The 23,108-nt window shown below is 46.5% G+C and overlaps 1 protein-coding gene across 1 annotated transcript in view; it reads left to right on the forward strand.

Annotated features, from left to right (window-relative positions):
• The window catches only part of LOC139642338 (protocadherin-16-like), a 77,165-nt gene extending 54,994 nt beyond the window's left edge, over positions 1-22,171 (forward strand). Inside the window, exons 2-20 of the mRNA XM_071517138.1 lie at positions 2,616-2,804; positions 3,501-3,732; positions 4,631-4,867; positions 5,344-6,372; positions 7,671-7,858; positions 7,951-8,047; positions 8,747-8,904; positions 10,421-11,267; positions 13,641-13,880; positions 14,547-14,672; positions 14,840-15,049; positions 15,329-16,195; positions 16,542-16,655; positions 16,747-16,958; positions 17,287-17,438; positions 17,759-17,889; positions 18,198-18,484; positions 18,717-18,858; positions 19,424-22,171. Of these exons, the coding sequence (XP_071373239.1) occupies positions 2,616-2,804; positions 3,501-3,732; positions 4,631-4,867; positions 5,344-6,372; positions 7,671-7,858; positions 7,951-8,047; positions 8,747-8,904; positions 10,421-11,267; positions 13,641-13,880; positions 14,547-14,672; positions 14,840-15,049; positions 15,329-16,195; positions 16,542-16,655; positions 16,747-16,958; positions 17,287-17,438; positions 17,759-17,889; positions 18,198-18,484; positions 18,717-18,858; positions 19,424-22,023 (8,058 nt within the window). The 3' untranslated portion in view covers positions 22,024-22,171. The remainder of the gene's footprint in view (positions 1-2,615; positions 2,805-3,500; positions 3,733-4,630; positions 4,868-5,343; positions 6,373-7,670; positions 7,859-7,950; positions 8,048-8,746; positions 8,905-10,420; positions 11,268-13,640; positions 13,881-14,546; positions 14,673-14,839; positions 15,050-15,328; positions 16,196-16,541; positions 16,656-16,746; positions 16,959-17,286; positions 17,439-17,758; positions 17,890-18,197; positions 18,485-18,716; positions 18,859-19,423) is intronic.
• Positions 22,172-23,108: the final 937 nt, after the last annotated feature.

Genomic DNA, 23,108 nt, shown 5'->3' on the forward strand with positions numbered 1-23,108 from the left:
CAGGGTGCTGAAACATTGGTGAACTTGGCCTGAACCTGAACACATATGCCTCCTATTCTTCCTTCAATCAGATTTCTTAACATACAGAACATGACTAAATCTCTCAATCCCATGTCTTTACTGTACTTGCTCTCAACAGGAAAAAGGCTCAGTATCTCCTTAGCACACGCTGCACTACCTTACCCTGCTCATCTCTGCTATAAATAGGATTTTTTTTTCCTGGTTTCCTGGTTTCCTGGTTTCCTGCTACTTCCACTGGCAATATAATTGTTCCAGACCACTTAAGTTTGACTTTAGTGCATAGCCGGATAACGTTTCTAGGGCTGCAACTAACGATTATTTTCATTGTCGATTAATCTGTCGATTATTTTCTCGATTAATCGATTAGTTGTTTGGTCTATAAAATGTCAGAAAATGGTGAAAAATGTGGATCAGTGTTTCCCAAAGCCCAAGATGACGTCCTCAAATGTCTTGTTTTGTCCACAACACAAAGATATTCAGTTTACTGTCATAGAGGAGTAAAGAAACCAGAACATATTCTCATTTAAGAAGCTGGAATCAGAGAATTTTGACTTATTTTTCTTAAAAAATTACTCAAACCGATTAATCGATTATCAAAATAGTTGGCGATTTATTTAATAGTTGACAACTAATCGATTAATCGATTAATCGTTGCAGCTCTAAACGTTTCTACCATTTGATTCATTATAGCTACATATCAGTATGGATTCACAGAGAGTGAAAACAACTCAAACTTCCACACCACCAAAAAATAACTTTTATTCTGTCTCTCCTTGAAATCTCAGATGTTTTTCCCCCCAGTTCATTTTTCAGGTCCTCATATCGTAAATATAAATGTAGGCACTGTGTGAATGTGAATTTTTTTTTATGTCTGTGGGTGTACCTTGAAAAAAAAGAAAAAAGCCCCACTACTTTTCATGGATGGTTGTGGCTAAAATGGAAAGGGACATGAAGTCTCCTCAAATAGCTCACACATTCAATGCCTGCCACGAACGGGTCAGTCACAAGAGAGGAAATATTTTTCTTAGAGATCTGTTGGGAAATGGTTACTTTCTGGAGTGCTGAGGCATGTTGGACTCGTAGAAAATCCCCCTACTTTCTTTTACAGGCCCCAGGTATTCATTGCTACACTGGTTCTGCCTCTGGTTATACTGTCCTTCAGTCTCTCAGTCTTCCACTCTCCCTCCAGCTGACACTCAAAGGGGAAACGGTCAGCACATTCCCAAACTTTTGTCATACAACTGCGGAGAAAACAAGCGTTTAAAGCAGCACGGTAGTTATAAATAACTTGTCCCCTGCAAAAATGATAAAATATTACAGTAAGCTACAGGCACTGCGTGTTAAAAGATGGAGTAGCTCTCTTGTATTGCTCTTGGTTTCCCCTTTCCTCATGTGGTTTATTATTCTTCTCTCTGGCTTGTGCGTCTGCCAGCTTCACAGCTCCCTCACTCCTACACACTACTCACCCTCTGTTAGGAGTTACAGTCAAGAGTGTGGGGCAAGCGCTCTGCTGAGTCGCCCGTCTGCCATCTGCTCTTGCAGGAGATGGAGGCCCTGTTACCGCAGCCAAATCTTCATCACCTCGAATGAATGATTTCCATCTACTCACACTCGTACCAATACCATCTTTAAGAAAAAACCATGAAGCCTGCTTTTGATGATAAGCGTGGCTTGCCTTATTTTTCTTGGCAACGCTCCTGATGACTACTACCCCATCTAACGCACAGAGGAGGCACCCTGTGCTGAGTGTTGGAGCATGCTCCGAGCTTCGTTTTCTTCAATTAGTGTTTTCTTAAAAAAGATTCATTTATAAAAGAGACGGAAGGAAGGAGAATTCTAATCAACTTGTGAGGCTTACCCTCACTGTAATCTCTCTCAAGCTGCAATCCAGAGCCAACACTTGCAAACAATTATCCCGCTGGTACCCAGGGGCCCGATCTGATTGGCCTGTTTGCCTCGCGCCGTCTTGGGAGCTCCTACAGTAATTGAGTCGGCTCCCTGGCTGACGGCTTGTGAGCTGCTTTTATAACTCCAGCGGTTCCAGCCCCTCTGTAGATGTGTAGCATTATTAAAACCAGACCGCAAGCGGGACATTACATTAGAGTATAATGCGCTGCACTGAAGCATACTGTGTGGTATCCCACTGTTCCCCAGCCGTCCCTGTCACTGTCCTGTGCAGACAGACGCCACTCCTGAAGCAGGCAGTTTTCCCTGCTGGCAGCCCTCCCAGAGCCTGTAGAAGTCATCCTCCCTCCCTCCCTCCCTCCGCTCCCCTTCATTCCCTCAGAGCCTCTTACTGCCAAAGGGCCTGTTTGGCCCTAGCTCTCGCTCAGATAAACAACAAAGACGGGGTCCAAAGATGCTTTCAAACAGCACCTGGTATGGTGTTCTTGTTTCAGTTTGGAGATTGCTTTGACTCTCACATCCCTGTAATAGAATTTAGATTTGATCTGCTGTATTTAGGCTTTGGAATAATGACTGAATTTATCCAATAAGGGAAATTCCCAGTCCAACTCCCATTCCAACAGTATAATTTTGTTGTAATGCACAATGTTCGGAATTGTTTAAGCAATAGCATGTTTTCTTCTCTGTAGGTGACTGCGACAGATGCGGACGGCGGTTCCTTCGGCGCCATTACCTACTCCCTGGGCTCGGGCATTAACAGCGCTGTTCCCTCTCAGTTCACCATTGGCAAGGAGACGGGCCAGATCTGCACCAGCGTTGCACTAGACAGAGACCAGGGCCCAGCCAGCTACGACTTCACTGTTACTGCAGTGGACGGGGTGAGCTGCCGCATTCTGAAATCATGCTTAATATGAATCCGTTGAGCCACAGAGTAATCCCATAAACACAGCAGCAGCACTTTTCATAGAGACAGGAGAGCAAAGACATGGCCAACAGTGCAGAAAGACTTTCGTTTGAGCAGCCAAGTAAGAAAAGAGTGGAATGACTCTCCATGGCAGGCTTACTCACAAGTTAGTATAGCATCCTGTTCACTCTTTGCCAAATAATACTTAAAAGTAAAGGTTAAAAATGAAAGGAAATTACTGCAGCCATGTTAAAGCAATCAGATGGAGAAATGCCTCAACTGTCAGGCAGTAATATTTTAACAAGTTGGACTGCCGCCTCCCTCCCTTTTGCCACCTGGTCCAAATGAAAAGCCTGCACTGTATTCTCTCCAAATGAAAAGGCTATGAAACAGATTGTTCGGCTGCGGTGAGCCCTCTCACCCTCCGCAGGTCCTGACATATTGCTCTTTCCCTAGGGAAACTATCAATCTGTATCCCTCCACAAACCTGCTGGGACTATATTTTAGAGGCCACGCTATACATCCAGTTTTAACAGGGTTACTGCTGGTTTTTACTTGCGCCATTAATGTGGCCCAAATCCCGCTTTCAGGTGTTTTTTTAAGCGGTTGGTCATGATTTACTGTATGTGGAGGTATAATATAACAAAAGAGCTTTTTGTTTCCTTTACAGGGGGGACTGAGCTCGGTAGCCTACGTGAAGGTAGATCTGGTCGACATTAATGATAACAGACCGGCCTTCTACCCAGTGAGCTATGCTGTCAGTTTGAGCACGCAGAGCGCCCCGGGGACCTCGGTCGTCAGGGTGATGGCCTATGACCCCGACAGAGGGGAGAACGGCAGGGTCACGTACCGAACAGTACCTGGAGGAGCCTCGCCTTACTTCACTCTCAACAAAGACACAGGTTGGTACAGCTGCTCGGAGCGCTTTCCTGCTCTCACTGAATATTTAATCTGAGAGTGAAGGTTACCAATGCTTGAATTATGGGCAAATAATACTTAATGTATATACTATAGGGATGGGACGATATATCGAGATTCAATATATCGCAATGCAAAAATGTGGCATTACGTATTGTGTGGCAGAAAAATGAATCGCGATATTAGCTCTATTTTTATTCTGCTGTAGTAATCACAAATTCAGAGTTGCACAAGCTTCCAAATTATATTATTTGCACTTTGTAATGATTGTATGATGATGAATTGTTGTTTACATTCTGTTCTATGTTTATTCTTTTACATTCTAGCAAGCCAATGCCATTGCTGTATCGAATCGTGAACCCCATATCGCGTATCGTATCGAATCGTATTGTGAGATAAGCATATCGTCCCATCCCTAATATGCTATATTTCCCAGATTTCAGTTATTTAAGGAGCTGTTTGTATTAGCCCTGCGATTTCCGGTGTAATCTCTGACCACATTTAAATACACACAAAAAATTTGATTGTGATGTGATTAAGACAGCAATGCAAGTCATGTAAACACCATACTCTGATTATGCTAGTACGATTATGCTCTTAGACGGAGTAAGTGCAATCGCAGTAACATATGTGGAGTGATTTTACTCGCATTAATATAAAGACCAGTCAGAACATGTAGATGTAGTTGGATCTGACAGAGCTCATGTTGTTCTGTCAGGGTCACCGAGCTCAAAAAGACACATGTCACATGTAAACTGGACTATTAGGAGAGGTGTAACTTCATAGAATCATGTAAAAGTCTTACTCAGGTAATAGCCACATTATGTGAAAGTAGCCTGTGTGAACCCTGTCTGAGCTTTGCCTGCGGCTTTGTCTTCGTAGGTGTGATCTCCCTGTCTCGATCGCTCCATGGGAAGGTCAACTCTGTGATCCCCATGGTGATCTCGGCCCAGGACGGTGGCGGTCTGGTCGCCCTGGTCAACGCCAAGGTCAACATCAGTGTGGTGGCGGGGCTGGTGGCGCCGCCTGTCTTTGAACAGACTCAGTACCACTTCACTGTGTCAGAGGATGCCTTGCGTGGGACAGCCGTTGGCATCGTCCAGGCGAGCAGTAAGACCGGTGGGTGGGCTCTGTCCAGAACGTGAGCGCCTGATTGATAAAAGACCACAAACACATGCTCTCTGTCTCTCTCTCTCTCTCTGACACACAAACACACACACACACACACACACACACACACACACACACACCTCATTCCTATGGCCCAGGCTGAACAGTTCAGTATACATTTATCAGTCACACGGGATCATAGGGCAGAATGTGCTGAAAGTGTTTTTTTCTGCTCCCTCCACCACTTGTACAAATAGGCGTTGGGCCACTATACACACCTAACGTTGAAATCGCATCAATCAAAAATTCCATTTCACAACTTTGTTTATATAATCATTTTCTATGGGTATTTAGAACTCTATTACAGTCTTGAAAATTGAAAAATTACGTTTTCCAAGTATACTATTACTTCAGTGCTTTTAGTACAGTCTTCTGGCCTGTGTCAACATGCCTCTGTTTTTTGTCATCTTCCTCTCTCTTTGCAGGCACCTCCAAAGATATCTCCTACACCATCAGCTCTGGGGACCCAGCGGGCTACTTCACCGTGGATCCTGACACTGGGGCCCTGAGGACCAGTCTGCCCCTGGATCACGAGGCCCAGTCGACCCTCGATCTGGAGGTCCAGGCCCGCAGCGGCAGCCCCCCAGCCTTCGGCCAGACCCGCGTCCACATCACCATCGCCGACGTCAACGACAACGCGCCTGTTTTCCTGCCCTCGTCCTCGGAGTCCCTGCTGCTGCCGGAGCATACGGAGATGGGTACGGTGGTGTACCGTGTCCAAGCCGAGGACAGAGACTCTGGAGCCAACGGCCAGCTCACCTTCGACCTCTCCTCCCCGACCGGAGCCCAGAGGACCTTCAGCATAGAGCGCAGCAGCGGAGAGATCCGACTGGTGGGGAGCCTCTCCTACGAGAGCGTCCCCCGCTATGACCTGCAGGTGACGGCCAAGGACAGCGGCGTACCCCAGCTTAGCGCCACCCTCGTGCTAGTGGTTCACGTCCAGGCAGAGAACGACCACGGACCTGTGTTCGACACCCTCACCTACCGCGTGGAGCTAAAGGAGGGAACTCCGCTGAACACACGCTTCCTGCAGGTCCGGGCTCTGAGCCGAGAAACACCCGGCTCAGGTTCCTCCAGTCCCCTGGCGTATCACCTGCGGCCGGACGGAGATGCTGCAGGGTTTGGCATCGCTGCAGACAGCGGCTGGCTGTTTGTGAAGAGCGCTCTAGACAGAGAAGTAAAGGACATGTATCTCCTAACAGTGTTGGCCAGCGCGGGTCACGGACAGCTGAAGAAGACCGGCAGTGCCACGGTGAGGATTTCGGTGACCGACGAGAATGACAACTCTCCTCGGCTCACGCAGGAGAGAGTCTTCATGGCCGTGAGAGAAAACCTGCCGGCGGGAACGGGCTTCGGTCGAGTGTCGGCCACAGACAGAGACAGCGGCTCCAACGGACGCCTCAGCTACCGCCTCCTCCACCCCGACCGCCACTTCCAGATCAACTCCCTCACAGGTTGGTAGATAATGTGATGTACTATGATCAATCACAGCATGAGTCACAGCTGGTCTTTTTGAGTGTTAAGATAACAATTTGGGTTGCTGGGGTCATTTCATTAGAAAAGCAAAGAAGATAGAAACCAGTGATTTCTGCAGCTGATTTCACTTATTAGCACACCTTAAACCAGATAGGGGGAAACTTGTCAGTGAATCAGTTGGTGTAGTGTTTGGTTTGAATAAAAACCTTCATACTCTTGTGCTGCCATGGCACATGGTTGCAAACCTCTATGACCTTTGGGCAGTTTCCAAAGCATCTGAACATTTTAAAACAGGCATTTTAGCAAGGGTCATTGTTCTTGCAGAATTTCACATGAAACGGGAAACTTGAGCTAGGGTTCTCACAAGTTCAACTGCGGCTTGCAGGGTATGAAGTTAAAGTATCCAAAAGTCCAACAGTCACATCGAAATCGCTTTGGTGTGAGATCAGTCAGCAAAGAGACTAGAATATATCAAAATAGTGTGAAACAGAACTGCAGTCCAAATCTGTCATGATGACATTGTTTTGCTGACTTTTGTGATGCTGTGTTAAGTCTGTGCTCTGAGTTACTATTGTGTTTCATATTCATAGACCTAGATATCTGGCTAGGTTCTGTGATTTCTGCTACCGTATTTCTGTGAGCGAGTGTGAGAAACCTTCCAATTCTCTGTAGTGCTTTTTCTCAAAACTTTGCCTCATCATTCAACAAGCCATGGCATTACAACAAAACACGATTTTATAGATCTGATCTTGCTCCTCCATCAAATGTGAAAACTGGAGCTTTCTTGATTCCACAAGAAATAATTCTTTATTCTGTGTCATAAACATCATGAATTATTTATGACACAGCTCAATCAACGCTCAATTAATTTATTGTGTCATGTACTCGAGTTAGAGATGAGAGACTAGGGCTGCCTCTGCCCCGCTGTCATAAATTAGTCAGATGATGGTGACTGCAGTCCTAAGTGTCTTGCTGGGCTCTAATTGGCCTGCTGAGCCTGTTAGTCTGTGGGTGGAGACACACGGACTGATTTGTGATCAGTTCCTGGCTCAGTTATGTGTGTCTGCAGCATCTGCTAAGGTTCCAAAATCCCTCTGTTTGTGTATGTGTGAGTATGTGCGTGCACATGCGCGTGTATGTCTGCACACTGTGCATGTTTATTATGTGTGTGTCTCTGATCAAAGCCTGCTCGCTCTTTAATCTCTCATCATTATTCCAGTACTTTGGACTAGTGCCTCTGCATAAAATCCTTCTCATCCGCCCCCTGCCTCCCCAGGTGAGATCAGTACAAGGACAGGCCTGGACAGGGAGCAGCAGTCTAGCTACCAGCTGGTGGTGGTGGTACAGGATGGAGGATCGCCCCCTCGCAGCGCCACAGGCACCGCCTTCATCACTGTCCTGGATGACAACGACAACGCTCCCACTTTCACCCACAGCCAGCCTGGCAAAGTCCTCATCGTGCAGGTGATGCCTGATTCAAGACCAGAAACACAGACAGGCAGCAAGTGAAGTGTCTTTAATGTCTGCAGTGACATCTATTTGGTTTTCATCCATAGGTGGTGGAAGGCCAGCCATCTGGGCTTCTGCTGGGCACACTGCACGCCAAAGACCCTGATGAGGGCGAAAACGGCACCATATTCTACTCTTTATCAGGTACAGTAACTGTAGGAAGAAATAACGTTTGGACACACCTGATTGAATGTACTATGTTTTTCATTACCTTAAAGCCATTTTGATCTAAAGACTTATGCTTAAATGCTTGAAATTAGTTTTTTAGCCAAATATAAATATTGAAGTTGATGCCTATGTGTGAATTTCTTTCCAAAGCCTTTGCTTTTCCATCAAGGCAAAGGGCGGCTACTTTAAAAAATCTAAAATATAAGATAGTTTTGATTTGTTTAACACTTTTTGTTTTTAACACTTTTTTTTTTTATCACTGCATAATTCCATTTGTGTTATTTCATAGTTTTGATGTCTTTACTATTATGCTAAAATGTGAAAAATAGTAAAAATACAGAAAAATGTGTGTGTCCAACTTTTGACTGGTAGTGTAATTATGTGTGAAAGTAAATTACTGAAGGATTTATTATATGCATATTTAAATGTGCTATGTGTAGCATTTTTAAACATCAATAGATCATTGTCAAATTATAATTACCATGAACAAATGAAACCATGGTCAAGATGATTGGTAGCCTCTACCACTTATGTCTCAAAATGAATGATGGTAATGATTTTTTCATGATAAAATGCCAAACATAGCACCTTTAAGGCAAGTGACTGGGTGGGTAATGTGTCATTTTGGCCTCCCACGTCTCCAGCTGAAGTTCTCGCTCTCTGCGTCTCCCCCAGGTCCCAGGGCAGAGCGTTTCTCTCTGAACCCCAACACCGGCGAACTGCGCTCGTCCTCCCCTCTCAGCCACTCAGACAGATCTGAGTACAGCATGACGGTGACAGCCACTGACAGAGGACTGCCCCCCCACAGCACCTCCTGCTCCCTCAGCATACAGGTCAGACGTCCACTGGACCCTCGCCAGCGCAAACCGTCTCAATACTCACCTATTTTATATCAAAGAATAGACTGAGGGCCTCTCAGAGTAGCTGCAGACATATCAGCCTCACTTCTGACAAGCTTCCCTCCCTTCCCCTCCCCTTTCTTCCCCTGCGACTTTTCAAAAGGGAAATTTCTATCTGAAATGGAAAAGTGGGTCTGAATCAAATACTCCCAGCTGGCTTGTGATGAGGGCCAGCTGTAGACTCCTCTGATCAAGGTCATACTCAATGACTTCAACACTTTTAATACAGTAGCCCTTTTTGCAACGAGAGGCAGGCCTTTATGCTCACATAAAACACAGTATTGAAGTTAATTTAGTTAATATTTAATATACAGCCAGAAAAGGGACCGGCAAACACAATGGAAGGAACCTGGAAGAAACCTAGACTTATGGGTTCCAGGAAAATAGAGTCGTCCTGTAAGGGCTCTAGTGAAAGTTTTTTCCTCCTTTCCAACAACAAAAAATGAAAGTCATAATTAGTATTTAATTGGATTAAACAGTGCAGTGTTGTTTTTGTGTGCTGACGCATTTCTGTAATTTTCATGTAATCATCTTTTCAGACTGACTTTCCAAATCCATCACTGATAGGATGGGACTACACTAATTTATTTCTGGAACACTCAGTTTTCCATCTAATGTGGAACCAATTTACAGCTTGTCATGTAAGGTTTCACAACAAATACAGCATATTTTTGACTGCCTACTCGCTGTGGGAACTGTGCTGCAGGATGCAATGCTGAGCCTCCTTATCATCCTGTAAGCTTTTAAAACACTGTCAGTAATGCTGCTGAAAATTAGATCAGCAGTCTCTCTCTCTCTTACTGCCACTTAAATTCTCTTGCTATTACTATAAAAAACAGCTTTATTAAAACAATGTGTCATATGTGTAACTAATGGTGCTCGTTTCCATACAAAGGAGCAGAGTATTAAAGTTGGAGTCTTTGAAGTCACTTGAATTGGTCATCAGGGGAAGTGTAAAACCATGCACAGTGCAGGACTATGTCCCAGTGCTAAATTTACTCACTCAACATTTCCTATTCCGATTGTGTTACTTTTATCATCTATTGTTTTTCCTGGCATTGACTGGCGTATCTGATTAAGTTTGATTAATGATAGCAGGCATGTTATTCAGGTCTGTAAAAACGTCTTAAAACTGGCTTCTTTTATTCCCATTGAGCGCATACTAGAGAGTGGACAAAATCTGTTTCTGCTTTGCTAAATTCCATTATTATTCCATTCATTATTTTCATTCTTTGTATTGGAAATTGTAAACTGAAATTGCCATCAGACATGTGCACTCAAACATCAAACATCAAACATCAAACATTTATAGTTTGGTTGTACAAACAACAAAAACTTGAAGAAGTTCACCTTTGTTTGTTAACAGGCTTAGATGTCATGCAATATGTTATTGAGTTCTTTCTCTGTGCAGAAGAGTAATTTAATCAAATACTGTTTCTCTTTGCTACAGGTTCTCAGCGTCAACAGACCTACTTCTAAGACCAACTCGCACTCCATATCCTTCAACTCTGTGGAGGAGGCCAAGCCCGGCTCCATCATTGGCTCTGTGCGCTTCCATGACCGAGAGGCCCCGGAGGCGGGGGAGGTGACGTACACGGTGGTCGGCGGCACGGACCGAGACGGGACCTTTGTAGTGGACCGCCTGACCGGAGACGTGTACCTGGCTCGGCCTCTGGACTACGAGCGAGACGCGCGCTACACCCTGCAGATCGAGGTGGACGACTTCTCCCAGGCCCTTCCCAGCAGCACCCTGGTCCAGCTGGACATCGACGTGGAGGACAGCAACGACCACGCCCCCCAGTTCCCCGAGGACCCCATCACCATCGTCATCCCCGAGAGCATGGAGTCCGGCTCCTCCGTCTACACCTTCCAGGCCACGGACCAGGACGGCAGCGGGCCCAACAGTGAGCTGAGCTACTCCATTCTTCACCAGTGGCCTAACACCCCCGGCCTGCTGACCCTTGACCCCTCCACTGGGATCCTCTCCTTGGGACAGGAACTGGACCATGAGGTCACTTCCACTCTGATCCTGGTCGTACAGGCCACAGACTCTGCCCTCAACGCCAGTCAGAGGCGCCGGGGTTCTGTCACGGCGAGGGTGTACGTAACCGACGAGAACGACAACGCGCCGGTGTTCAGCTCGCCCACAGCGGTCAGTGTGATGGAGGACCAGCCGGTGGGCTTTGTGGTGCTGTATGTCATGGCAAGAGACGCAGACCAAGGGGAGAACAGCCGGGTGACCTACAGCATCCAGTCGGGCAATAAGGAAGGGACATTCAGCCTCAACCCTAACACTGGTAAGTCATGAATCTGAGACAGGGTTCCCACGGGTCTTGAAAATCTTTGAAAGTTTGTGGATTTGAGAATATGCCTCAGCTCTCTGGAGACATCAACACTTCGCATCCTGAGGAAAATCCTATGAGGGATATTTTTGCATTGATACAGCAAATGAATGATTTCACCAAGATTGCTTGACTTGACAAGATCATAAGTAAAAAATGAGGCTGATGTCTATTGATGAGTAATGATGTCCAATTTTAGCCATCTTAGCCTTTTTAGAATTCTTCGATTTCACCGAACAAGGCCTTGAAAGCCATTGAAAAGCCTTTGAATTTGAAGTCCAAGTGATTGTGGAAGCCCTGCTGAGAGAATCCTTGGAGACTTCTTAGATATTCTGGACAATTAAGGTTCGCCTTTTACACACGCAGCCCCCCAACCACCACCACCACCACCCCAACACCTCCCCCACCACACACGCGCGCGCACACACACACACACACAAACTCTTGTAATACTCCGCTTACTTTTGAGTTCTGCAAAACTCTTGCTTCACCTTTCATGACTTATTTCTCTCAGTTGGAGGCCAGACAGACACAGCAGCCTGCCAAAAGTTACACGCACACACACACCTACTGGCACACACACACACACACACGCAAATGCACGCACACACACACACACACACACACACACATGCACACACACACACACACACAGAGCCCATCATCTGTTATTGTGGATCTATTCCCATGAAAGACCAAAGAACCTCCTGCTCAGGCTTCTGGGAACCATTAGAGAGGGGATCAGTTACGCGTGTTTATGTGTGCGCACGTGTGTGTGTGTGTGTGTGTGTGTGTGCGCACAGACGCAGATGTGTGTTTGTGTACTTGCATGAGACTCTGTCACTTAGTCAATGCTGACCTTGGGCTGTTTGGTCCTGTGGGCTTTGTTGTGGTGTGTGAGACACGTGTCGACGTTGGCTCCACCCTCCCCTTCAAGCCGCCAACCAGGATCCCCACCCCCCCACCCCACCCGGAGCGGCGAGGGGATGGAAACAGTCAGGGTCTGTCATGCGTGTCACTTCTGCTCCAGCCCGCAGTGTGTGCTCATCTTGAAGTGTTTTCATGCACACTGGTCATTTGTTAGAATAATGACAGAGTTAATCCTTTGAGCACCTGGTTTGCTCCCGTTCTAGGGTCAGTGACAGGAGAACCGGGGCTGTCTCCGCACACTCTATTTTCATTAGTTCGGTAGGACACTTAACCACAATAGAGAGAAGTGTCGAGCTATTATTAGGGATCTACAACGTCTTAGGATGAGGAATGGTCAGCTCTTAACTCTATCGTGTTAGTCACCCCCTTCTCTCAGACACTTTCTCATTACTCAGTGTCCGAAAGAAGGTCATTAATTCCCGTGAAGGAGCAGAGGGAAAAGCACATTTGTGATATGGTGAATTACTTTTCTGCAAAAGACAACACTATTCACTGATTAACACTTCAAATGTTGATAAATGACTCCAGCATATGAGAAAAGAAACAGATGCCTTTGTTGTCCGAGCTCTGCTCCTGACATTACCTCAGTTAACCCTCAAGCCGAAGTGTTGGCGCCACAAACCCTGCGTACGCTTATGATGTTGGAATTAGAAACATCCAAAATAAGAACTTTCCCCTGTTTGTCTCTGTGTCTTTTCTGCCCATATGTTATCAGTGACCAGGCATACGGCAGGATCACAGAGGAGTCAAACTTGGTGAAAATATTCAAGGCCGTAACTCCTACCAGATTAAAGGCTTAGGGGCAAGTTATCTCAGAGCTAGCGAGATACAAAGAGAAAACACGCAAAAAAAAAAGTAAAAACAAAACCAAAACAGCCCCAATGTCCTGGCCCCTTCTTTCTTTAACAGTTGCGGCTCATTTTAAGGCATGAAATTGAAATTGAATCAATGCGAGCTCTACCCTCTTAGGGCAGGATAATGAAAAGGCAAGGGTGCCCCTAATTTCTACAGAGCACGGCAGGCCTGGCTGTTGCGTGTCTAGAGCGTGTGTTTACTGCTTTTTTCTCGATGGCTGCGGCATTCTCCAATGGAAAATCTCGTAAACTGTGGCCAGACCGTTGGGCTGTTACAGCAGTGGTGGTAGCACTCAGGTAGGCTCGGCTCTGTGTGGAGGAGATTAGCTCTGATTTGGCCCTCACACGACATCTTTTCACACTTCCTTTTTTAACATAAGTACACGCAGCCACGGGATACAGCGTTGTTTATTGCCTTTGATATCCTTCATAGTAGTCATGTGTATAATTGCTCCCGTGAGACATAATCATGCATGCACACACACACACACACACAGGAGATGTCTTTTCATATTTAATCTCTGATTCCTCTCTCTCTCTACAGGCTCTCTGTCTATTTTTAAACCTCTGGACCGTGAGGAGCAGGACATCTTTAACCTCACAATAATTGCTGAGGATCATGGGATACCTCAGCACTCATCCAGCCAGCTGCTGTGTGTCCATGTGATTGATGTTAACGATGAGGTGCCCTGGTTTGAGGAGAGCCAGTACGAAGCCCAGATTGCTGAGAACCAGCCTCCGGGATCCACTGTGTTGACGGTGTCCGCCTCTGATCTGGACCAAGGTGAGGCATACAATGTGCACCGACTTAGATACGCCGGATTTCAAGTCTTACAGTATGTATTTAGTGCGCTGTCATGGTAAATATAATGACACCCACATACACATTTTCTGCAAATAGATGGCAAACTGTTTCTCTCACAATTAAGATGCCAAAGTGTGAGACAAAAATGCTGATAATTCCCCTTTGATATCTCCTTAGCCCCCATGTGCTGAACGCCTGTACACATCACAGACATTAACAGTTGTTTTTAATTGAGGACTACACAGGAGGGTAAGGGGGGTGGAGGAAGGACACATTCCCCTGGCCTTAGTCAGAAGCACATAAAACAGAAGGATTATAAACTTTCCCTCCAACAGCAATTAGTGAAGTAAACAGGTGAGGTTGCCAGACTGTTCTCTCTGTTAGCACGCAATCTGGCATCCAGACACCTGAGGGAGGGCCGTCACTGCCAAATGCTTAGACAGCAAAACAAACTACAAACAAATAAAAAACAAGGAATACAACGCTATTTACATGAGAAGAGCAGTGTATTCACAGCTCTCAGGCATTGTTTTTCTACGCCTGGGGTGATGTTTGTTTCGGCCTACACATGTTTGAAATAAATGCCTAATTTTCTGCATTCCACTTTTGAATTACAGCATAGTTACTGTGTGTCTTTCCCTGTAGGAACCAATGGTGAGGTGACATATGGAGGCATCTCAGAGGAGGGCTTCAGCATCAACCCATCAACGGGTGTCATAACAACCACCAGGACGCTGGACAGGGAGCTCCAGGAGTTTTACACTGTGACAGGTGCTGCCCTCTGCCTCTCCTACACCATCTCCTTGATCAATAAAACATGCAGACTATTTCAGGATACATAATATTCTTTTTGAAATTCAAATCACTCGTGGAGTTTTCAGTATCTCTCGGAAAACGCTATTCGTGCTGATGTCTGTTTTTTTCTTTTGTTGTGACAGTTTATGCAAAAGATGGAGGCATTCCACCCAACTATGCCAAAGCCACTGTGAAGATCAGAGTGCTTGATGAGAATGACAACGCCCCTGTCTTTGGGCGTCTCTACTACAGTATAGAGGTGCCTGAAAACCTGGAGCCGTTGCCTCTGTTTACCCTCAGAGCCACCGACCAGGACATGGGAGACAGCGGGGAGATGAACTACAGAATTGCAGGTGAGGAACAGAATCCAAAAAGAGAGGAACGCTTTGCTCGTTGGAAAACGGGGTACACATGCAGGATTATCCAAAAAGAAAAAAATCTAAGGCACACTCCCTTACGTACAAAAATTAAAAGAATGAAAAAACGCATGGTGCATTGTTTTTCTTTTTGGATAATCTTACAGGTGAGGAATTCTTTTGATCTGTCATCCATGTTTTAAATTATCTGCCTTGGCTGCTTTCATACAACTACTTTGTATGTAATTTCTAAATGTTCCATCACTCCCCTTGCAGCTGGAGACCCATCAGGAGACTTCCGCTTGGACAGACAGTCAGGCGTGCTGTCCACCTCAAGGCGCCTGGATCGGGAGAAGAAGCCCAGGTACACCCTAACAGTCTCAGCCCAGGACCAGGGCCGCCCCGCCCTCAGCAGCACAGCCACCGTGGAGGTGACCATCCTGGACATCAACGACAACAGCCCCCAGTTCCAGAGCAGCAGCTACACCGCGGACGTGTCCGAAGACGTCCCCATCGGCTCACTGGTCCTGGAGGTGAAAGCGGTAGATCTGGACCAGGGCCCCAACAGCCAGGTGCTGTACTTCCTGAGCCAGGGCGCCCAGAGCATGTTCATCATAGACCAGAACACGGGCCGCATCATCACAGCAGCGCCCATAGACAGAGAGAAAACCGCCTCCTACAGCTTTGAGGTCTGCGCCACCGACTCGTCCCCAGCCGACCCGCGCAACTCCACGGCTCAGGTGACCGTCTACATTCAGGACGTGAACGACAACGCTCCCTTCTTCATCCAGGACCCGCTTATTATCAACATCTCTGCCAGCAGCTTGTCCAACCGTCGAGTGCTGGCCACCATGAGGGCAGAGGACAAGGACTTTGGGGCCAATGGCTCCGTGTTCTATCGCTTTGCCAACCCTATGAGGGGCTTCACCATCAACTCCCTGACTGGAGACATCCAGGCCACAGAGAAGCTGCAGACTCTGACCCAAAACCAGAGGACCCTGATAGTGGAGGCCATGGACCAGGGCAGCCCGGCTCAGTCCTCCTTCGGGGTGGTAATCATTTATATCAGGGAGCAGAGCTACAGGGGCATCCGCTTCTCTCGCAACGCACGAGATGTCAGCCTGCAGGAGAACGCTGCTAAAGGTTTGGATGATACGAACTTAGAATATACTTTCAATTACTTTTTTCTGCTAATGTATAATGATAATGAATGTTGCTGTTGTCCTGCGAAAACCTTGTAACAGTCTTGGTTAGTTATAACTTCAGTTGAAGGATTACATCTTCTTCTATGGGTTGAGGAGCTTCTGCCACCCTTGGACATATGAAACAGTTTCAAAACACATTGAATAAACTGAAAAATGCATGGTGGTCAAGCTGAAACCAAAGCTGTTATACAAGGTTTTCACCCAGCAGCGTCAACATATACAGTGTAAACAGAGTGAGAATAAAGTGTGTGTGTGTGGGCTGTGTGTGTGTTTCATCTTCCTAGGCACAGCAGTAACACAGACTCAGGCCCAGTACCCTGATGGCTCCCAAACTGGTATCAGCTACAGTATCTTCAGTGGAAACAGAATGCAGTCTTTTGGAATCAGCGCCATTACTGGTAAGTGCAGGAATGGTAAAATACACCCTTCAAAAATGGATATTCCACTTCTATACTATATGGGCTGACCCGCTGTTATTTTTTGAATCAGGTGAAATTTGGGTCCAGAACTCTGAGGGACTGGACTTTGAGGAAACCCCAAGACTCCGCCTTGTGGTGAAAGCTGAAACGGCATCCTCCAGTTCCTACATGGCTGTCAACCTAATCCTGCAGGACGTCAATGACAACTTGCCACGCTTCCAGCTCCAGAACTATGTAGCCTACATTAGAGAGGCACAGGGTTACGATTTTCCCATTATCCAGGTGCAGTAGCCTGTCCCCCACACATTTATTATGGTTGGCTGTTATATAAGTGTGAAGTTGTAGAAGAGAAAGCACTCAGTTTCAAACTTCAGAAATCTGGAGAGTTTCAGTGCCGCTGAGAAATGATTCTGCTCGTTTGCCTATGTTTTCAATGTCCCCAATGAATATATATAGGTTCATTTGTGCCATGAAGCCAGGTCCATATAGCCCATTTTTATAAACTCTGACTTCCAAGTCCAATATTGCTCACCAGTTCACGTTACACAGAAACAGCTGTTGCAAATCTTTCTTTGTTTTCATTTCCAATCTGGGGTGGTGATTTCCTCAGGTCGCGGCAGATGACCTGGATCAGGGTCAGAATGGTCAGGTGACCTACTCCATTAGGTCATCGTCCATGAGTGGCTTGTTTAAGATTGATCCGCTGACCGGCAGCATCACCACTGCAGCCATCATGGACAGAGAGATCTGGACACAAACAAAGTGAGGCTTACTCTGTTTTCTCTCTTTCTCCCTGAGCTGCACAACGCCCTTTCTGTGGTTCGAGTGTATCTTGCAGCCTGCCATGTGGTTCCCCTCAGCTCAGCTCTGCCTTTCTCATATGCATGGTTTAACTTTTGTTGCCATGGTACTGTTTCACTTCCCCTCACAAATACCTTGCCTTGTTGTATTGAAAAAAAAAATCTCTTTTATGAACTGTCTGAAAAAAAGAGGCTGATCTTAGTGGGGGATGAAACCTGGCTCATAAAAGGTAAAAAAAAAAAAAAAAAGTCCAGATGCTGATATTCCTTTTGTGGCACCAGGCTTGTTGTCACGGCGACGGACCGGGGAACTCCGCGGCTGGCTGGCTCTGCCACTCTCACCGTGATCATCATCGACCTCAACGACAACAGTCCCACGATCCCCCTGCCTCGGGAGATCCGAGTGCCTGAGGGTAAGTCAACTTCACAGTGGAAGTCAGTCCAATGATCTTATCAAAAAGCCTCACATCGTGCTCCCTGGCAGCTCGCTCAGCGGGACTCGGTGAGAAAAGTCTGACCCTTTTATGAAACAAGGTATAACCAAGCAACTCTGTTCATTTCCTGTCTGTTTGATGTCAAGGCTTTGACAGAATATTCCTTAATAAAGAGAGAAAAATTCAAAGTCTTAAAATTTGTAAGAAAAGTGATACCAGAAAACTAAATATCTACTCTTTTGCTCCCCACCACCCCCATCCCCTTCCTACCACACACACACACACAGATACTCTGATTGGCTCAGTGATCACCCAGGTAACCGGAAATGACGTGGACTCTGGACCGGCCCTGTCCTACACGCTGCACCTGGAGGCAGATTGCCAAGGCATGTTTGGGATCCATCGCTACGGAGGAGGGGTGTCTCTCACCGCCCCCCTGGACTACGAGGAGAGGACCTGGTACACTCTGACCGTCCGCTCATCAGACTCCAAACACCAGAGCGAAGCCAACCTCACTGTGCTGGTGGACGATGTGAATGATAACGCCCCCACGTTCACCCAGGATCTGTATCAGGTACAGACTCCATCCCATACCTGCTTTCACGACTCCATACCCCACCTCTCAATGTATTATCATGTCCAAAAGAGTTGAAGACATTTCGCCACTCATCCAAGAGGCTTCATCAGTTCTACATTCGGATGACCTGGATGACTGAAATGAATCTACACAGACATGTAATTGTTGAAGTATCTGTAATGGATCTTGTTACAGAGGTTTTAGACTATATTTTGTGTGTTTTCTTCAGGTGACTGTATCAGAGCACCTCCCAGCAGGCAGTGCAGTCATCACAGTAACAGCCACTGACCGTGACTCTGGAGACAATGGGAAGATCACCTACCGAGTGATGTCATCAAGCAGGGACATATTCTACATTGACCCAAGCAATGGTAAGATCACTGCGTGCACATTTATAATTCCTGGTTGTTTATAACAGTGGCTCCCACCCTTTTTTTTTTAGCCAGGGCTCCCCTTAATTACACTTCATAAAAAAATTATCCCCTAAGGCTCTTGGAGGCACCATTGGCGTTTGAACATCTTTCCAACAGGCATTGCAAAATATTTCATCATTTTGTCTGTTAAAAGTCATTGAAAACAAAATTTAAGAGTTATTTGCTTTAGATGTTTTGCTAGAGATAAGATCTGAAAATAATCATGTTATAAATGGGTGCTCTTCTTGCCACGAGTTGTTCTCTCTCCTGCTCTCCAATATGATTCTTTTGCCTCAATTCCAAAATATCCCCTCCTACATGCCCACGCCCACTACAGTAATTGCAGAAATTAAACAGATTGATTTGAATCATTTTCTGTTATTTATTTAATGGTGGACCATCTTATGTAATGAATGATTCATATCATTGAAACGCTGAATTTTGGATAGAGGATTAAAATGAAGTTGCTGTTTATATAATCACGTTTAAATCTTTAACAACACCCCTAACCATTTCATTTCAGGCACTCTGTTCATCAACCAAAAGACAGAGTTCGATTTCGAGAGCCCCTCCATCCTGGTGGTCATTGAGGCTCGGGACCAGGGCAGCCCATCCCTTTCCTCCATCGCCACTGTCCAGGTGCAGGTGTCTGACGTCAACGACAACGCCCCCATCTTCCACCAATCAGAATACAGAGCCACTGTGTCCGAGGATGGCCTCCCCGGATCCACTATCCTGACCTTGGAAGCTGTGGACGGAGACCTGTCCCGGGACAACTGCGGTTTTGATTTTGCCATTGCTAGTGGCAACTCAGGCAACGCCTTCCAGATTGAGAGCAGCGTGCGCTTCCTGGAGGGGCGGGGTTTCCAGACCGTGGGCAGCCTGATCCTCGTGGAGGGGCTGGACTTTGAAGCTGTGGCAAGTTATAATCTGACCGTTGTGGTGTCAGATCGCGGCGTCCCTCAGCGTAGCTCCAGTGTGCCTATCCTCATCAGTGTTGTAGACGCCAATGACAATCCCCCAGCTTTCAGCCGGGCAGAGTACAGTGTGGTGTTGAGTGAGGGTGCAGCAGCAGGGACCGAGATCCTGCATCTGTCTGCCATTGATCCAGACTCTGCCCCCAACGGAGAGGTGCAGTACTTCATAAGCTCAGGGGACGAGACAGGCCTGTTCCAGGTGGACCAGTACACTGGAGCCTTGAGGCTGCAGAGACCTCTGGACAGTGAGAGGCAGTCCTCCCATGTGATTGTGGTCCAGGCCACTGATGGTCAAGGGCACTACGCCTTGGCCCCCATCAGTGTCGAAGTGAAGGACATCAACGATAACAGGCCCTACTTCCCCCTCCAAATACTAACTGCTAGCATCAGGGAAAACCAACCCCAGAATGCCTTAGTCACCATGCTGCACGCCATTGACCATGACCGAGGTGTTTTTGGACAGTTGAGATATTACATGTTAGACAGCTCGAAGGAGGGAAGAGAGGCTTTCCTCATCAACCAAACTTCCGGAGAAGTGCGGACTCGCTCTACTTTTGACTTTGAAAAGGTGGATTCCTTCCATTTTGTGGCCGTTGCTATGGACACTGGCAACTATTCCGCCACGGTCATGGTGCAGGTGTATGTGACAGGGGAGGATGAATACGATCCTGTTTTTAGCTCCTCTGAGTTCTCCTTCCAAGTGCCTGAGGGAGCAAAGAAAGGGCAGAGTATTGGCCAAGTGCAGGCCAGAGATGAGGATGGAGGTGTGGATGGCATTGTCCTCTACTCTCTAGCAGACAGCTCACCTTACTTTGAAGTCAACACATCAACAGGTGTGATTTCCTTGAAGATGGACAGCTACAGCAGACATGTGGGCCGCTCTAAACGAGAGGTGCGTCTGATGACTCTTGACTTGACTGCCCACAGCCCTCTGGAGGCGTCCCGCATAGCAACCACCAAAGTTACCATCGATGTGACCCATACCTCTTTCGGTCTAGCCACAGACATGAACATGCTGCTTATCAGTGTCATCGCAGTTTCACTTGGGACCATAGTCATCCTAATTATAATTGCTGTGGCACTGTTTTTTGTTAAATTAAGACACAAGAAGAAGGAGCAAAAAGCACGCGGACGAACACCAACATCGGGCACAGTGCTGCACAAGCTTGAGGAAACTAAATTAGCAGGAAATGAAATGATCTACCATCAGGCACTTCCTGGATACCCGGCCGATCAGGGGGGGAACAGCGGGGGTCCATACACTCGTGGCGGCTCCCTGGATCCCTCCCACTCCAGCGGGCGTGGCTCGGCCGAGGCGGAGGCAGCAGAGGACGATGAGATCAGAATGATCAACGAATACCCTCGAGTGTCCAGTATCTCCTCCTCCATGCAGGAGCGCATCTCTGCCCGAGGCCCGGACTCTGGGATCCAGCAGGACGCAGACCAGCTCTCAGATGTGTCTTGTGAGCCTTCCATAGATGCCAACCATTGGTTCAAAGGGAAGAAACTGGGCAGTCTGAATAGTACTCTGTTAGCTGGCCAGGTGCCAGTCTACAGGGATGAGGGGGGTGGATATCTGGGCGTGGGACGGGGACTCAACATCTCCCACCCCAAAGACTATACTTTCCCAGAGGATGGAAAGCCCGCTGTGGATGGCTCCCTAACAGCCATAGTGGCCAGTGACGAGGAGCTGAGGGGCAGCTACAACTGGGACTACCTACTGAACTGGTGCCCCCAGTTCCAACCCTTAGCTAACGTATTCACAGAAATAGCGCGATTAAAGGACGAGACAGCTCCTCCTAATCCTCGCAGGTCGTTTCATCACAAAGCAAAGGCCGAGCCGAGAATCGACCCGCCGCCCCTTATTACCTCTGTGGCTCATCCCGGGGCCAAAACTGTACCTCCTAAGCCCGCCGTGGGGAGGACATTCCCCCACCTGGCTTCTTTACGGAGATCTCCCATCAGCAGCGAGGGATCCATCTCCTCTGTCGCCATGTCTCCGAGTTTCTCCCCTTCCCTCTCGCCGCTGGCAGCCCGCTCTCCAGCTATCACGCCCTTCAATGTCTCGCAGGGCCCCTCAGCGTCCATGATCAGCGCAACTGAACACAATCTGGAACACAGCGAGGAGGCAGAGATGAGGATTTAAGTCCTACAGATTCATCTGAAGGTTGAACTAAAACTGAGTTATTGTTGTCCCAGGATTGTTCTACTGTATGACAACAGGGGCTGTAACCCCAAATGCTACACTCTTTGGTCTAAGACAACAAATACACAGGATTATACTAAGCAGTCCAAATAGCTGAAGGTGTGGTGCTTAATGAAGAAAAACTGAACTACATGACTAACAGGCCAAAATGGACGATGCCTTTTTTGGAAGAAACTCCTTTCTCTCCTGTTGATCAGTGTTAATTTGCACATTCAAATGGGGATTCATACATGATGTCAATATTTTGTACAAAAACATTGTTTGTCTATATTTTTATACTGACATATGGTTTCTGACAAGGAATGGCATTACTGTGTCAAAAGGTTGCTATAACCTCAGAATATATTTCTATATTTGTATATTTGTAGCTCGTACTGTATACTTGCTTGTACTGTAAGTTGGTTCTATCTCTCGTAATTCTTAACCTCTGTGGTTTTAAATGAAGCTCTTCATTAATGCTTTATGATTTGGGATTTTGTAACAGATTGTTGTAAATATTTATAAAAGAAGAAATGTCCTTGCTTGAACAAATGAAACATCAGTCAGAATACAGTATTGTGTGATCAGATTTCCTAAGAATCCGGTGTTTGATCTCTCATCAAAAATTAATCATGCTGAAATCAATGCTGAAATGTTGTCTTAGTCCGCAACACATGTCCCTTCATTTTCTTTGAAGGAAAATTGGACTTGACATCCAATGATCCTGTCTTTCAGGTGACCTGGCTTTAATTTATCACAATGAGCCTTACCTTTGTACCACTTGCTTTTCATGTTGCATCGAAAAAATTATTGAAATGAGGGAGAGCACCGAGCACCTGTGGTTTAACAGTAAATCCATATTTGTTTGCTCAATCTGCAACCTAATCCGTTATAATTCCACTGATCTAAACATTCCAGAGAATGTAAGCAGGTCTTGTTCATTTTTCTACTTATCAAGTAAAACAAATCAGTAAAATAATAATAAACAAAAGTAACATAATCTAAGCTCAAAGTCAGTGGGATGTGTTTCGCTGTCCCAACATATG

Source organism: Centroberyx affinis, unplaced genomic scaffold (genome assembly GCF_046629955.1).
Source record: "Centroberyx affinis isolate AG114_WGS23_722 - 3 ecotype Tasmania unplaced genomic scaffold, CSIRO-AGI_Caff_v1 ptg000466l_1, whole genome shotgun sequence".
Classification (NCBI taxonomy): Eukaryota; Metazoa; Chordata; class Actinopteri; order Beryciformes; family Berycidae; genus Centroberyx; species Centroberyx affinis.